This window comes from Strix uralensis, chromosome 6, assembly GCF_047716275.1.
Source record: "Strix uralensis isolate ZFMK-TIS-50842 chromosome 6, bStrUra1, whole genome shotgun sequence".
NCBI lineage: Eukaryota > Metazoa > Chordata > Aves > Strigiformes > Strigidae > Strix > Strix uralensis.
In genome coordinates, this window is record NC_133977.1 from 26,430,771 (window position 1) to 26,449,255 (window position 18,485).

General features: G+C 36.3%; 1 protein-coding gene across 8 annotated transcripts in view; it reads right to left on the reverse strand.

Moving 5' to 3' along the window:
* Positions 1-18,485, reverse strand: part of SLC4A10 (solute carrier family 4 member 10) — a 172,147-nt gene that overhangs the window by 52,218 nt on the left and 101,444 nt on the right. For all 8 annotated transcript variants that reach the window (XR_012629496.1, XM_074873358.1, XM_074873354.1 and 5 more), the window contains exons 5-6: positions 17,526-17,686; positions 6,909-7,097 (exon numbers count right to left, since the gene is read on the reverse strand). Coding sequence is in view for 7 of the 8 variants with exons in the window: in XM_074873354.1 (XP_074729455.1) it covers positions 6,909-7,097; positions 17,526-17,686 (350 nt within the window). In the remaining variant the exon portion in view is untranslated. The remainder of the gene's footprint in view (positions 1-6,908; positions 7,098-17,525; positions 17,687-18,485) is intronic.

Below are 18,485 nucleotides of genomic sequence, written 5' to 3' on the forward strand. Positions count from 1 at the left end.
AAAGGAACTTAATACCTAACAGAGAAAACCTAAAATGGGTGTTAAGGCTTATCTATGTATTAAAAAAACAGTATCAGTACAGTTTTTAAAATTATATTTTCAGTTGGTGTACATAAGAAATGAGTGCTTTTCTCAGATAATGTGAAATTGCTAACGCTTTGAATAGAGCAAGAAATCACACAAAAAAAATATATCATGCAAAGCCAAGCCACTTAAAAATCAAAATCCATCAAAATAAGGTCCGTATTTGGTACACTAATAGAAGTTTGCATTTGCAGACAGAGCTCAGCAATTTGAGACTATCAGTCCTGACGAATTTAAAAAAAAAAAAATTAATCCCAGTAAATTAATGTCATATGCAACATACTCCTATTCCCTAAAATTTAAAGCTCAAGACATTTAACTATGTGTATGTGTATTCATTAATCAAAATCCAGGAGGTCCCTAGAATGCCAGTGACAAAACCCAAGAACAATGTATTCAGATACAAGTCACAATTAATGGAAGCAAACTGGATGCAACTGTCACATCAAAGGAAACTGAATCAGAAAAGCAGTTGCTTATTTTTCTAGACCATATAGATTTCTTCCCATTCAGAAAAAAAGAATATGATTTACAAGCCAGCTATAACAATCTTCAGGCTTTTCACTGCAACTAGTCACCAATTTTCCAAATCTAAACGGACACACTGTCCAGATCAAAAATCAAGGATTGAAAAACAGAAAGGTTTCCTAAGTATACAGTAAAATTATAATATAACAGAGCAGTGATACCATCTTTACATGCTGACTGGTCTCTGTACCTTTAGGCCTCTTGATGCATAACATTTTAAATTGGTAGAGAACCATGTCACTCCCATCGTACCTGCGTAATTGCAAGCAGATTTGGTGCTCACTCATGATACATAATTTAAGAGGATGAGGAAGAAGTCACTTTATCAGTTTTTCTAATGCTAGGCCTGAATCTCAAGCATAATTCACATGAAGTCATGCAGTTTTAACTAAAATGCTATGATTTGCAGTTTTACAAGTTGATGTAAGAAAATGAACTTATAAAGAAATGGCGCTTCCTCACCCCCCCCCCACCCCAAACATCATTCCACACAAGCTTCTCTTAAGTGTGCCACAGCTGCTGACAAAGGCCTGAGGTATTTTTTAATCACTATAGCAAGAAGTTGCATGCTGTCAAGAAACTGAGATGACATGGGTGTACATTTGAAATGATCTGAAGCCCAAGCAAGAATAGGTATTTATACTACCTCTGAACCTTCAAGGAGTTTACAGAACCCAAAGGATAGGAGATGAGGAAGATACAGAGATGAGATGAGCCTGTTAGAGACAGACACAACAAAGACAGAGCAAAATAAAGAAATACAAAGATGAATGATACAGTTTTATACATATAGATCACACATTTTATCATGGGTACAAGGAAATGTGGAGAAAGAAAGAGTAAATACCAGATGAAAATGTTTGTAAATACAAGTTATATTTTAGTAGTATAAAAACCTGTGGATAATACAAGTTGATTAAAATATATACATTTGAGAAGAACACAAAACAAGAAATAGCGCATTAGCTAATTTAAGCTTGAATTAACTATCTTTGAGTTTGCCTTCTCTTCAAGGAAAGCTGGAGCGATCCACCTCATCCAGTCCAATACTGCCACAAAACTTGGGTATATGTATGGCACTCGTCGTGACTTATTCCCAAAACGAAGGAACATGGCCACATACCTAGGGGATGCCTCTCTACCCTTTTCATACGATTCCAAGTAATGTCCATCTCTCTCCACATGGTAGTATTGACATCAGAGTTTCACATGCTGTAAGTTACCTCTGGTTATGGCATATATGCTTGAACTGATGTGTAGGAGAGATTAGAAAACTGAGAAAAGTAACAAACACCATCACATAACTGTTAATTTAGGCTTACTGGGATACTAAAGCATACTGTCCTAAATTAGACACCCAAGCATGGTCTTAAACACTTCTGCATGTGCTCATACTGCCATAAAACAATGAAGAAATCCAAACCAGCCCATCATGTTAACTGAAATAACTGGAAAAATACTTGAAAAAGAACATGTCAAAATGAACTGCTCCAGCAATTCGCACTGTTAACTCTGAAGATCCCCAATTTAATACGCCATTGCTTTCTTCAAGCTCTTTGGCGGATCAATAAAACTCTCCTTGGAATTTCAGAATTTCTCAAAATCAGGCATGATGTGTGGCATAATGCAATTTTTACACTAATAATGTAATGCTCTGACTTCAAGGGAGATGGCATACGTATGGAAGAGAAAACAGGCACAAGATCATGTTATTATGGATAAAGAACACTTCAGCAAGGTGCACAGAAATACAATTTACAAGCCACTTACCCTGCCATGCTCCTCTCCCCTAGTTCCCTCCTCTTCGGCTTTAATCAGTAAAAGGTCTGTTAGATCTCATTACATATACACACACACACACGCGTACTCTGAAGTTTAGACTAAAAGTGAAATAGCCAGTCAAAAAAACTGTTTACATGATGAAAACTTCTTTTACTAACTACATTTTTGTCAAATAAGCTACTTTTCCATGCCATCCATGCTTAAATTCTGAATTACAGAACCCTTTATAAAATGTGAGAGGATGACATTATTTAAGCATTCCTCTAACAATAGAAAGGTGTTATATATTTGCAATTGTCTTTGCCTCTTTAGACCATGTCATAGGAATTTATAGACACAGCTCTTGCGTATCAGAATGAAAAACCTATTGATCTTGATAAAAATAAGTTAAACTGCTTTACAAATCAAACTTTCTAAAGATGATTTACTAAAAACTCTAAAGATGATTTACTAATAACAAAGATTCATATTTTTACCTGCCTTTTATGGTATTCATGCTAAAATTACTTGCCACCCTCTATTTTGGGTATTTGGTGTCAAATTAGACTTTAAAAAAAAATCATTTTTCCTGCTCTTATGCCAAATTTGACTGTCGGTTTTTATTGGAACATCAAAAGCAGGCTTTTAATTCTCACAGTTTTGATGCTTAATGAAAAGTGAAAGTTAAACACAGCATGGCAGCATTAAAAATGCATGGTAAATCCATAGCACCCTGACATCTTAGCCCTGCAGAGGATGTGAAGAAAAGCCATTGTAAACAAAAGATAATACTACTAAATACAAAGCAAATTAATTAGATGGTCTGACAGACTCTTAAACAAAGAAAAAATGGAGGGAGAACATATGCACAACTATCTTCCAGCAAAGATATCACAGTGGTCTGTCAGCAGCATAGCCATATATTGAATTTAGATTTATGTCTTCATTTTCAGACTTTGCTCCTAAATATCTGGAAGTTAATATATTGATAAGCTAGCATAGTCAAGAAGTTGGACAAAGAAGGGGTTCCACATCCTCAGCTGTACCACATAACCCAGATGGCAAGGACTTCTGGCTCTGAACCACCCATTTTACAAACTACAGACTGCTAGGGACTATTATCAGTTAAACTATCTACACCAAACTGAGAATTTCTTTTTGTGCAGAAAAAGGGTCCAAGTTCTCCTGTCTCATTTCAACAAATAAGTCGCCCTTCTGAGGCTCCTGGCACTCGCTGTTTCTGAAAACTGATCTCTAATAGGCATGACCTGAGCTGTAAATTCAGTAGTGCCTGAGATGATCTGGTTTTCTCCCTGTAGTCTTCTAGGAATTAAGCTTCTCATCCAGAAATTAAAAGCAATAATAAAATAATTTACTATTTTAATGCATTTTTGGTATTAAAAAGAGAGAACAATACTGCTACTGTTGGCAATATATGGAACATTTTACATTCATACATTCTACACAACGTTTGTGCGCAAATGGGAATAAGCAGACTAATATGATGCCTTGATTGCATTTTACCCGTTTGTCCTCAGGAAACAAAGATGTGTCTCACAGCACATTCTTGACAATAATATAAGATGTTTATATGCCTTAATTTTGCTTCTTTTACACATATTGATCTGATTTTTCTTTTGCTTTCACCTGATCCAAAGTTATATTTCAACAACTCGGTTTTGTATTATTATGAGAAGCTTGTACAGATGCTCCATGGCAATCTAAAAAGAAATATATAGCTGCAGCGAGCATAACACTGTAGCTGAACTCTAGCATTCGGGTCATGTGACAACAGAAAAAAACGATCAGAAACCTCACTGCTATCCCTGGTAAAGCTTCTAAGAACAGCACAGTTCCTGAAAGCTGAGCATTTCAATGTAGGCTCCTGCATAACATATTCACCATGTAATATCGCAAGTTACCCAGGGTAAAGAAATAACTAAGGGTACACCAGAAGAGGTAGCAGTCAGTGTGCCTGAAATCAGGCAGCTCTCCAGAATAATTTCTTTCCCCACTCCTTTAATCCTGGAGTACTGGGGCAAGAGCTGCCACTCAAGCCCATGAGATTGCTATTGTCTTGAAAAGGGAAAAATTCTGATTCCTTTTAAAACCAAAAACTTAGACTGAATTTTCCTCTTCTAAAGCTACTACTAATTTCAGTACAATTCAGGCAATAAAATAAGATTCAGACTTTTTAATGTAACAGGGTAATGGATGGTAAGAGCGAAACTTAAACCAACCCCTCTTTGCTTTATCACAGGGCCATCATCTGTTTTGAAGAGGTCAATGCGGGAGACTGCCAAATGTGCATTAGCACTTAAAGGATGCAAGTAGAAGAAAAATGCTTCAAACAGATTAAAAAAAGACACCCGTGTACAAAAAGGCTGGGTTTGGAACTCTTCACTGTAATTTAGATAAAAGGCTGACTTACCTTCATATAAATCTTCCTAAAATTATTTAGATTTATATTGTTTATGGTGCATTTAACTTAATTTAACTTAACATAGTGAAAGTGACTAAGTGATTTTTTCCCAGGGCTTAGAGTGCTCTGAGGCATCTCTGCATAAGCATGTGAACTGGAATTCAGTAGTTTCTTATCTTGCAAAATAAGCACAGACAAATGAAAACCTGTCAGAATGTGTTTCCCTACTTAGAGAACCACTTAACCACTGAGTATATAAAATTAGTGTTTAATATGGACTTAGATGCTGTCCTGATCAGAATCTATTTTTTGGGGAACTAGATAGGGATATGAAGGTTCCCAGAAGATACTCAGACAAAAGTGAGATGTTTCTGGAGTGAATTACTGCATCAGTTCCACTAACAGACAGAAAGTTACTGAAATTGAGCTTATGATACTTTTGCAGTTTGCCCTGAGGGGTAAGGAAACCTACTGCTTATTTGTCATATAATACCTAGTGCAAAAAGCTTACGGAATGCAAGCTGCCATCTTACATCCTGTGGAAACTGAGGAATAGGAACATTATTGTATTAACTTTCTTAAGTGTCTCCTGAATATCTGTTTGAAGTCATCAGCAAGAGTTGCACAAATCAACAGGAAAGTTGCCTTAAAAGGCATCCTACTTATTTTTACTCTTGTACATTCATATGCATAATCACACACATCTTAATAAATCTCAATTTTTCCTTACTCTTAAAATGATATTTGGGCATAATTAATATGTTTCTATTTAATATCCTCTTCAGATGAAACTATATGTTGCCTTTTAGGTCTGAGAGTCTTCCCCTAGGGAAGTGGCTAGATTTAGAAGTACCTATTAAAACTTCATGTGTCGATGTTTGAAACAAAAGGTCCTTCCTTGAAACCAGAGTTAATCTTTATACCAACAGCCCCATCTTTCCAGATCAGCTGCACTACTACTCTTTCCGCTTCTGCCCTATGCCTCACAGAACAAAGCTGCCTTCCACACTTTTCCTGTGCTATGGCTGTTTCCTCACTCCCCACTTCCCAGGGTGACAGGCAAGCTCAGTAGGGCCCTGAACCAGAGAGATAGCAGAAAGGACATAGGTTTCACTAAAGCTAAGGTGATTCCAGGAATAAGAATCACTATAGTCCAATGGTGTTGTGGGTATTGTGATGATACTGGATACAGAGGCTCAGTAATTCTGCAATGTATAATTCTAGTGAATTAATTGTAAATATTTACAAAATTTGGCTGCAAGTTTCATAACACACGCCTGTGCTTACGTAAATAAGGAAGGGGCAATAAATTATCTCTCATTATGATTAACCTATAACAACAGTACAGCTTATAGACTTCTGTAAAAGCAAGAAAGAAAAAAGTTAAGCCACTATTTTACAGTAGAACCACTCTGCAAATGTGCTCTCTCATTTTCATGAACATGATTTTCCAAACAGTGACTTTGGAAAGAACAAGGTACAATTCTTGCAGCATCTCTCCAACAGTGTCATCTTGAAAATGTTTTTCTCGTTTTCCAGACTCAAAATCAACCATGAAATCTGAAGCACTAGTTGAACACCAGTTAATGCATACACTGTCATAGACTTAGAAACTATTCCAACAATCCATTACATTTTAACTAAATAGGCCCTGGACAGTCAACAGAAGTCAAAAATAGTCATATCACATTACTGGCACTAACAGAGCATATCCACGGTTCAGAGGTGCTCAAGCTCAGTCTGAAGGATCACATAGAGTGTCTAAAGCACCACAAGTGTACGTGAGCTGTGCCGCACCGGGGATAATGTGCCGTGCCAATGACCCAGGACAGAATGGCACACTAACACAGCTAGCCTGCTTCCAACATCTGAGCTAGTTCTCTTGAATATCTCTGCACAGCCCTGAATTGTGCAGAATACTTGAATTTCAAATTTAAACAGGTGTGTTACTGAACGCATAAGAGGAACCACTCATGTAAAAGGCACCACTTTTACACAGTAGCTTTTCAGAGCAGAATCACACTGAGTTCAAGCTGTGGGTACAAAGCATATGCAATACTGAACAGGCAGATGTTACTGAAAGCTCAAAATGCAAAATAAAGCAATGCATTACCATTTTTATCCATGGAATGGGGCTCGGACTGCTTCTTTCCAATATCAGCAAAGGATCTCACAATCGGGATCCTGTTGCTCAGCTTTTTCTGGTTCTGATGGTGATGCTGTTTCAGTAATGCCTCATGCACTCTGTGACGAACATCCTCACTGAGCTGCCCAGAACCCACCTGCTGGTCCAGAATCATATCTGAAAATATATACATAAACATAATAAAAGAGGGGAAAGAGGAAATATTTTATTTTTTCAATTGCAATAATAAGAATTAGTATCCTACAGGATTACAAATTAAAGGTATCAGTTCCTTTAATGCAAAAGAATTAAATGGTAAGTTTTATCTAGAAGTATTTCACTCTCTGGAAAAAAAAAATTAAAATGATGATATTAACATAAAAAATTGAATCCCTCAAAAGATATGCAGTTCCCAAATTAAGGTCACCTATGTAACTTTTAAGTCAGTCCCTAAGCACTTCCATACATAATGCATTTAAACCTAGTCTTACAATGTGTATAAACTGTCTTTTTTTTTTCCAATAACACCTACCCTATTTGCTACAAAGGACTGGCATGCTGTGAGGAAACAACTTTTTTATTCCCTTTATACTTACCACAGGAGATCACAGTCTAGCTCTTTATTTCTTATAATTATAATTACAATACTTCAGAATTATATAAAGAAATTTCAGATAAGACAATACAGGAAAATTTACTGCATTATTTGAAAATACTTAACAGGATCTCATTCTACTGCCAGATGTACATGTTTCTGCAAAAGAATCATTACATGGAGGTGTGAGTGAAACTGATCACCCTGCTAAGAAATTACAACTGTCCACCGGCAGTAAATATTTTTACATATTCATATTCAAAACTATTTGTAAATATGTGCATTATGTATTTCAAATGGGAAAGAATTGTTGAGAATTTTGTGGGATTTTTTTAATTAATATTTTAGGAAATTCTGCTAGCAACCGTAATAATTCTTAACGGGAAAACAAAGGAAAAAAGAAATTCTGTATTAAAGCAAGTAAAACAGGATTTAAGTACATACTGTCCTTGTATATCCATTGGAAGAAACTGTACTACACAAAAATAGTGATATAATAAGCTGAGTCAAAAACTCCTTGTACTGAAAATTCAGACAGCTCACGATTCTGTGCTGGAGTCAGATTCATATCTACCAGTAAACTCAGTGGAAAAGCAAGCAGAGCAGAAAAAATAAAAAGCAGATGCATCATCAGTAGAGATATTATTTGCCCGGTCTTTGATAATTGCCAATAGCAAGAGAAAAGGAGAGAGATAATAAAAGGCATTAAATAATTATGCTGGTTAAAAGCAGGGTGTAATTTCTAACAGTCAACTATGCACTGTATATACATTTTAAAAACACAAGTTTTTCTGAAGTTCTCAATATCCACATAACAAGCCAATGTATCAGGTACATAGCTGCTTTAAGAGCTGAGCAACAAATTACCTGCATGTTTCACTTACTATGAAGAGGCCACCAACAAATCTACATCTCTATGGCGACACACACACAAAAAGATAAGGCTTGGTCCACAGATAAATACAGCTGCCAACAGATGCAAACATGAGAGATGTATCTGCATCTCGCAATGAAGACTGATGCAGAGGTTTTCGATGTTACCTTTGACCCTCTCCAGCAATTAGGTTCTGCACAGTATTAACAACAGTGTTGACCAAACGGCTCACCATGAAGAGTAATACTGCCTGGTGGTATGCCTAAACTAATAAAAACTGTCTTTGCGGTGTTTCACCTGACTCTGAAGGGAACTTTTATCACCAGAGTTAACCCAAACACCACCAGGTCAGTTATCTCCGCACTCCCAGTCTAGGCAAACAGTTTTTATATTACTCTAGACTCTAATGGAAGAGAGAGGCATAGCAGCAAGGTAAGTGACAGAAAGGCAAAAGAGAAGGTAACGCACGTTCAAGAGAAAGTCTTCAGTACAATTTTTTTAGAAGGAGCCAAGAATTTGCAACACATGAGAAAAAGAAAAGAAAGCTCCAGCTCCAAGAAAAATATTCATTTTCCTGCTCAACTACAGTGCCTTCTGAGGAACTGCCTCAGCCCTGAGTATAAGACTACCTTCCCTTTAGATAGCCTCAGTACGTAAATTTGCATGTCAGTTCCCAAAACAGGCCAGTACTTTCTGTAACAGGACAGGGGATCTTCAGGAGAAAAAAAAAATAGTAACTACATAACACAGGGCATCTGTGCTAAAGCACAACTGAAATGATCCTCTCCCCCCTCCTTTCTAATTCTGCTGACCAAAAGACAAATTGTAGAAGATGCAAAAACAAAGATTACCTTCTTTGAGTTGCTCTAAGACAGAAATCAAAAGGAAGAGCTGAAAAAAAGGACTCCTCTACAACAGGCAAATTTAGGGTTGTGGTCATCACCTTGCTTACAGATCAGTGGAACTCCACTTGTATGGTGTCATTCCTGGAATTACAGTATTTTCCATATTAAATATTAAAATATATTAACTGCTGAGGATGATGTCAATATTTAAGATGATCCACTTGATGAGAGAAAATGCCAGGAAAAAGAAAATCATATCCCTACCCTCTTCCTTGCCTAGATGCTCTGCTAAACTCGTTAACAGTCACACAAGCCTTGGAGTTAGTGCCAGTGTGGTGACTAACAATTTTTATTTCCTGCCAAACTGAGAAGAAAGTGGCTTACCTTGAGCTTTCTTTTTTTACAACAACTTTCCCTTTATTGTAGCACCTCTGCCACATGTAAAAAGGGAAGATGCATTCAGATTTGGAAAGACTGAAGACGTGTTTTCTTGCCTTGATACTCCCCTCCAGTTGTCATTCCTTTAATACAGACCCACGTGCAGTAGCAGCTGTACGAGTTTAAATGCAGTCAAATTATTGCCAGATTGCTGTATTTTGACCATTTTTTCAAGACCTGAACAGATTTGAATAGTAGTAAGAAAGACTGTATCCATCAGCACCTATCATGCGATTCCATTTCAGTTTCTTCCCAAGCTTTTCAACATATCTTTTAAAAAAGCCCAAGCCTCTGCAATGTCAGTGATAACTCTTGATTGCAAAGACAAGCTTGAAAACAAGAGCAACATGGTTAAGTCTGAGAGTAAATGGCGAACAGGAGCATTTTAAACATCTCATTTTCAAAACGGACTCTATTTCCTTAATCCTGTGAGAAGAAGATCCTACATGCTCCCACCAGTTGAAGCTGCACCTACTTTTCAAAGCCCTGTTTTTCACTTTTTTATCTAGAGCACATGGCCATTTCTCCAAACTCCATATGACAAAACAGAGTAAACACAGATTTGAAACTTCACAGCACTCTATCTCAGCAACATTGCTGTGTAACAACAGAAACTCTCCAGGGTATCTATGCTCAGCAACAAAGGTTTGGGAATATTTTGTTTGTTTTAAAGAATTTTCCTCTTGAATGACCTTTTAAATTCTGCAGAGACCCCTTCTAGCCAGAGACACAGCTTACCATTAGGTTTTTCAAGGATGCTTCACAACCACATGGAGCTTTTAGCAAGATGCAAAGTGTGGAATATCCACCAGCAGAGTGTTACCCATTCTATTAATTGCTCACACCATATCATTTCTGCTGACATCAGGAACACTGAAGTAGGATGTTTCTTCAGTGAGGAATCTTGATTCATACTGGAACCATGAAACAATTTTTTCAAGCTGTTAAAGACAGACATCCTTCCTGCCCTGGTCATTTGAAAAGATTCAGAGAAACTTGGTGTTTCATATGAGTTTAAGAATGTTTTCTCTCTCTATTCAGACTCAGTTACAACACATCATTTACATAAAATTGATTTTGTGAGTAAATGTGAGCAATGTGAGCATTTAAACAAGTTATTGTAGTAACTCAAATGTAACTTCTCATCACCTGTGAACAATTTATCCAGGCTGTGAACTAGAGCATCAGGGGTACAGACACTTAAAATCAGTTCAAATGCAGTGCAGCTCATGTGTTGCCCAGCACAGCAAACTGCATCTGTCCCACGTCTAGGGTCAGCAAGAATGCAAAAGCAGGTTGGCTGCTTCCACTCACTCTGGAGACATCTATTACACACTGCAGCTTTGTAGAGATATGCAGCCAGATCCATGCGGAGCCATCACAGGTCTAAGCAAATGAGCAATAAGGAGACACTCATGTGTGGCCACAGATCATTCCCCACTGCTCCATGTTCATAGTGTGTCCATCACCTCATGTACAATACTACACGAAACTCCCAGGTGAAACACAGAGTAAATTTACAGGAGGTACACTGCACTTGCATCGCAACACCTGTGAAGTTCAAAAAGAAATTACTAACAGGTAAACAGACTAAACCAGGCCTGGCTTTTGCTGTTCTGAGTAAAGAAACAAGATCCAGACATTCTTCTGTGATTGCTTTCCTAGCTGTGTACCCGATGAAATACAAATTTTGAATTGCTGGGCTTGTATTCTCTTGATATAGGTTAGCACTGACAGTTTATAGCAGAAGAAACTGAATTCAGTATATACCAGAAAAGTTGCTGGTATTTACACCTCTCAATCTTCCAAATTTTGTAACTGCAATTGCAGGACAAAATGAGAGATTAATGACAAAAAATAGAACACATGGGCTTTTGTGTGCCTCATGATTGCTGTGACAGCTGACTACAAAACCTAATTTAAAAGCCAAGGTTTGTTTGGTTTGTGGTTGTTTTCTTTCCCTTAAAGACGGGGGAGAAGAAAACATATGCAATCCTAAAGCAGTGCTGTATGGAAGATGTTCAGTTGAAAAGCTGTCCTCTATCTTAACCCATCTCTAATAGGAACCCAAATACACACTTCCCTAGTGAGTTAGGCACTAGGAGCAATGGAAAACTAACAACTAGGATTCTTGGGCTGCATTTGTGAACCAAGACTCATTTACAGTGTTTACAACAGTGATTATAAACAAGCTATCTAAGCCAGCGGATTTAGTCCGCTCATCCAAGGAGGCAGAGCGTTCCAATGCACTGAGACAGATTCTATTTCCAGCTCTACCTGAAATTACTTTGTTCAACTTCTCAGACGAATTACTTGAAAAGGAAAGACTGAGTGAAAAATGTCTGCCTTTTAAAGTAACAGCATGCAATTTTACCAAAGAACAAGAGCAAGCATTTCTCAAAACCATAAATAATAGAGACGAGGCTAAAATTCCCAGTTTGCAGCTCAGAGAGCAAGCACAGTTGTAAGTCAGTATGATAACATGCCACAGTGGATGCTACCAAAAGAAGAGACCTCATAAAACAATATATTTTGCATCTCTAAACAGAACAAGAGCCATGAGTGACATTGGTTCTGTCTCTACACACAAAATGAAAGCTGAGAATGACTTGTACAATCTAAAAATATTCCCAGATTTGTGGTTAACATGGGAAAATACAAAGCAAATTAAAAAAATGCCATGTTACTTAGAAGTTAGTATGAGATTTACAATTTACCCACAAAGGAACAAAACCTGATAGAGTTTTCTCTGTAGAGATAATCACCACATGGTAAGCTGTAAATAAAGCAAACAAACGCAAAAGCCTGGGTAAGTGAGAAAGTGAAAGCTGAGCAAAAGACAGGTGTAGGGTCAAACAGAGAAGCAGATTGCTCACAGGCAATCCCAATGCCTCGTTACACTTTGTAAGAAAAGTTAAATTTACCATAAAAGCACTGCCAGAAACATAACACGAGTGTTGCAGCTGAAACAAAAGGTTCCAGTGAAATAAAATCTAAACTGGAGCCAGTTTAAATATATCGTTATGGAGTAATATAGCTTAAAGCAAACAAAGGCAAAAGAAGACTTGTTCAGATTGAAAGCTTAACATGATATTACTAAAATCAATAAAATTGCACACTTGGGATGTAATGCCCTCAGTTGTTGAGCACAGAGTCCAGTGACCTCAATCACAAGATTAAGCTGTTAGACAGATTGAAAATTCGATCGTGAGGAACATACGAAAAACTGCTTCGGAAAAAAACAGTCAGATCTCTGGATTGGAAAGCCTGAGAGTATTTAAAATTTAATGTAAAAAATAAACCATTATTACATTTAAGCTATCTAAAATAAATGGGACTATCTGATATTTCAAACACACATAAGTTGCCAAAGCACCACTGAGCAACGGTGAGGCCACAGTTTGTATTTGACTAGGTTTGACATTTGTTCACAGTACACTCTGCACAACTACAAGAAAATGCAAGATCTGTGATTCATGCTGTAAAGAAAGTATTGCCATTAAAGGCTGGACTGAATGGTTTTTGAACCAAACAACAGAAAATGGCATCATATGTTAAATAGAAGAACCTTTTGGGTTCATTCGGTGGTTACAATCAAAAAACCAGATGGTAATCTGAGAATCTACATGGTTTCAAAGGAACTAAATGAAAATATCAAAAGAGAACATTTTCATCTGCCAACTTCAACAACACAGTGAAGCTGCTCTCTAATGGTGCAGCCAGATTCTGGCAAATACCTCCTCAAGAGACAAGTTCCAAAATAAATTGTTTTGATTACATAGATTTTTCAGACTTCCTTTTAGCATATGTTCTATACAGAAGTGATCGATAAAATATTACTACATCAAATGTTCAAAGGAATTCCTTGTGCATGGAGTGCTAGCTTACTGATATAAGAGCTACTGCAAAGACATATGAAAAAAGAATGTCACATATTAAAAATAGTAATAAAAAACCCTAAAATATGTTTAATTAAAAAAAAGGATTTTTAAACAGGATAAAGTTCACAGCAGGGGAATTGAGCTCTTTTCAAGGGAAAAGTAAAATCCATCTTACAAAATTTAAAGGCAATTTGAGAAACTTCAGGAATAGACATGCTGTTCTGCTGCATGATGACAACGTTGGAAATTCATCTCAAAAGTCTCTATTATAATAAGATATTGCTGTGAATTCAGCATCATAGGTACAAATAAGCTCTTTATCAACAAAGAAAATTGGGTGCCTGTCCAAAGAAATTTACAGTCTTGTAGATCAAGTCATTTTTTAATAAGACAGTTGGAATGAAAAATAATCTAATAAAGAACGGACATGCTGGAAGACAGGATGATTTTAAAATTCTCACCGCATCACTGGTGCCAAAGTATTTCTACACAGAACTATCAGAGTTTCCAGGGATGAAACACAAAATGTTCTGAAAGCCACGCAAACAGTATAAAAGATGTTTTTCATTTTACCACAAGCCCATTAAGGTCTTAAAACACAGACTTTAATAAAAGACATTTTCAAGGGCTAAGTGCTGCAAGTTTAATGCCTTAGTGAGTAAGTGTTTATAGATTAAAAGCCTTGACTAAAACAAATAGGAATTCTTTGTCTCAATTTAGCAACGAAGATTAAGTATACCTCTTTCAAGGACACTAAGACTGGCACTGCATTTACAGAAATATAATTTGATATTGGAATATAGCCCAGATAGCAAGACATTACCAACAAATACACAGCACACATCTCTCCCTAACAAAGTGTGAAGGCAAGTAAAAAGAAAGTACATGTGCACAATTAGTTTATTTGTTCTCAGAAGATACGATGCATTATAATGCAGCAAAATTATCAACAGATTGCATTAAAAACCAAAACCCATAGCAATAAACTATGAATCAGAAGTATATGAACCAAAGTTAATTTAAGAGTACCACTTAAAACCACGGGGTGTTATCTATTTTTGCAAAACCATCCTATATGTGGTATGCATAGTAGCACTGAAAAGAACAACCAAAATAACCATCACGATCACTGGACTAGCCTAGAATTAGAATGGCTACCAAGCAAAATAAGAGAGAGTTAAATCTTGAAAAAAATTGAAGCCAACAGTGAGAGCAACCATTTCTTTAAATTCTAAAGTGTCAGAACTGTCAGATATAACTGGAATACATACCAACTCCAGGGTGAAAATAATGTTTGCATTGTATAGCACACTGTAAGTAGGATTGTAACTACTGACAGTGAAGAGCAACTGAGTAGAACAGACAAGAAAGGATGACCTGAGAGATATGAGTTCTGTCTAATCTTCAGGTCCAGCAGTAGTTTATATGGAAAAAGAGCAGCCTGCCATAGTATTTGGAATTACCAAATTTCTAACACACCTAGTGCACATATCTTGATAGCATGCTTGTCACTACTACGCCCTCACAGTGCTGCATCATGTATGCCACACTCTTTGCAACATCTTGTAAGCACTGGAGAGTAGGAACTACATATGTAGTATTAGAGTAACAAATTGCAAAGGAACTTGATTGAAGAGGAAAACAGCATTACTAAAACACTAATAATAATAATAGTAATAGAGAAAAGCAAATAGAATAGCAACTGACACAGAATGATTCACTTGCCAGAAGAACCTGATGCAAAGTTGTTAAAAAAAAAAAAAAAATTACCTCATTGCTTATTGAATCTGCAGAGGGGAAAAAAAAAATTCTCTCTCAAAGATAATGCAAGACCCATGCAAAAAGCTCAAACTTGAAAATCCTAGTGTACTATTTAAGCAAAAAAGCAAAAAGAACATCTAGCAGCTGATCTAAATACTTCTTAATCATTTTAAAAAAATAATAAAGCACCTTTATAAACACCTTTGTTCTTTCAAATCAGCTGGTTTTTGTTCTTCATGTTTATCTTTTATCATTATCGAGTCAAATTTTGAAGCTCTGATTCAAACCATGATTCATGGGAGAATCAGATCTCGGCACAGAGTAGAAACCCACACAAGTTTCTGCAGATTTGGATTAATAATATCTTGTGTCAGTTTGACATAAACAGTTTGGGAAAGGTAAATGTAAGAAACAGCTATGAGTATCTGAGGCAATTTTCATTCCACTGATAAATATAGTCCAATGAACAATATCTCTCTTACCCAATAACGTAAATAACTAAAATAAATTTTATTGGGCCCTTACACAGACTTACCTATCACCCATAAAGCAGTTTTCCTGATAATCCTGAGTGTTAGAAAATTTTCTTGCTCTGTCTTTTGTACCTTTACCTAAACAAAAGTTTTCTACTTTTACTTGTGTATTTAACATTTTCTGTTAACACATTACTTTGTGCCTGTGACAAGGCAACAAAAAGGCCCCAAAAACTTGTGCTCCATTTCTCTGTGCATGTGCTCTTTTCCCAAATTTACATCTGTTGCATCATGCTTGATCTTCAAGCAAAGTTCGTCATATGGAGAACACGATAAATCCAATACAATAGTTGTATAAAATAGCAATATTTGTATTATTTGTACAAATTATCAACTGTATGATTTACAGATACAGCGCCCTTTTCTGAAATGCTGTGAAATACAGTAACGTAGAAGCAAGGTAAAACTTCTAAGTAGACATAAGATATGGAAGGATACCAGTCCAATAACTACCATGAGCATGAGACTAGCTCTTACTAAGGGTAGATAAACAGAAAATTAGAGACCCCAGATTACAAAATAGTACAGCTCTTTGCTCTGTGTCTTCTCTGCTGGAAGGACAGAGATTTTTAAACAACAGGAGCAAGGACACAGCACTAGAAACTCTCTAGGGCACATGAGCCCTTTGACAGAGTGTTATAATCTTAATGATGAGTTTTAGTCTAAATGTAAATATAGTTATAATACATACATTATCCCTGTCTTGACAGACTAGAGAAACTTATGTTCAGTTCTTGTCTACTAACAAATTTATTTATAAATGATCTAATTCAAATTAGCTGCTGTATTTGGGAAGGAAAATAAACAGACTGTACTGCATGATTCTAGCATGGCCATGCAACCTAGTTTCAGGACTCCTTGAGGCAGTACATTACAGGTCTGTACTATACTGCCCCTAACAACCTGCTTTAATACAGTAAAAAATGCACTACCAAAAAGAAGTCCCCTGCAGTAACTAGTTATAGCCTTTATGGGGAACACCAGGAACTCCGAAAATTGCATTCAGTCTCAATCTCACTTATACTTTTGGGAGACAAGTTTCATCCATTATGTTCTCTCTTGCTTTCTGCTTCTACTGTTCTCAAAAGCTCTAGAATCGCAACTTCCAAATACACCTTTATTGGAAAAAATGAACTCAACCTCAGTTAAAGAAGTTAATGTACCTTAAAATTTTTGAAACACTTAATATTATTATTCTTGATTTCATTCTCAACTCAGAGACACACTTTTTAAACTGGTCTGTTTTCATGTTACATAATTATGATTAATACTTCCCTATAATTTAATTTTTTTTAAGCTAGATTCTCTGCAATTAGCACAGCAGTAGATTCAATTTGTGGAAGTTAGCACACACATCACTCACAATGTGAGGTGCCACAGTAGGAGCAGAGAACACGCCAGTTCTAATGAAATATACCCAAACTGTCTTCTCTGCTCCATTTTAATTTTCTCCTTTACATAAAAATTGATTCTGAACATAACAAAGTCTATACAAAAAATACAAATATTTACCAGTTGTGTTAGACGTTAGATTATTTTCTAACACATTGAGTAAAATATTTCCTAAGTTTCTAAACTGAACTGATTATTATGCAATAGCTTTCTTGTAAGCATTCTTGTAAGCACTTTATTTTTATGATGAATTTTCATAACTAATAAATACAACATCAATACACACCTGCAATTTCTTCTATGGAGTTAGCTCTCATGTCCAAAAGAACTGTGCCATTCAGGATACAGCTTCTCAGCTCAAACAAGCTATGAAGTGACAGTGTGGCAACATATGGTTTGCTCCATCTCTCTCCACCATCCTCTACATCTTCTTCAAACTTCAACCACCTGTACAAACAACCAATTTTATAACTCCATTGTACAGAAGAAATGAAAAATAAATTATTTCCATGGATATTGAAAGATCAGTGTTAAAACATGGTTTTGGATACTTTTGGATTCTTTCATTGTAAGAAATATGAGAAACTTCCCTTGGCTGCTTCTTCCCATATAATGCTGTATTATACCATTTTTGAAGATAAATTCTGACCACAGAGATGAAGAGAAACATATTAAGTAATCATATTGTACTTTACAAAAACTTTGAGTAATTCTTTGGCACACAATGACATTTTTATGATAGAACAACAAGTTGTATGAAAAGGATAGAGGAGAATTTGTGGTAGAGAAAAAGAAAAGGTATACATAATAAGGACACAGGAGAGAACTTTCTCCCATTAGTCTTCACTTTGGACTAAACACAACTGAGAAGGGACATTTTTCATTTGAAGTAAATATACTGACATATTCACGCTTCACAGAATCTGCGTCCATTATCACCATCATAATCTTTTCACAAAAGACACTGTTACAAGCTTTGCTAGTGTAAATTGTTAGTTACTTAACTGTACTACTCATAAAGGCAGTAAAACATTATGCAAAATTTCGGCTATTTTTCATTTAAAAGTTCAGTCAATTAAAAATTAAAAACATCACAGGCACATCCATGCACACACAAGCAGTGTGTAAACACTTGTGAACAGTCTTCCAAGCCCCAAAATATGGACCTTACTCAGGCAAAACAGCCATGTGAATGACACGAAATAGCACTTTAGAATCCAGTAACAACATCGTATCTCACTATTTT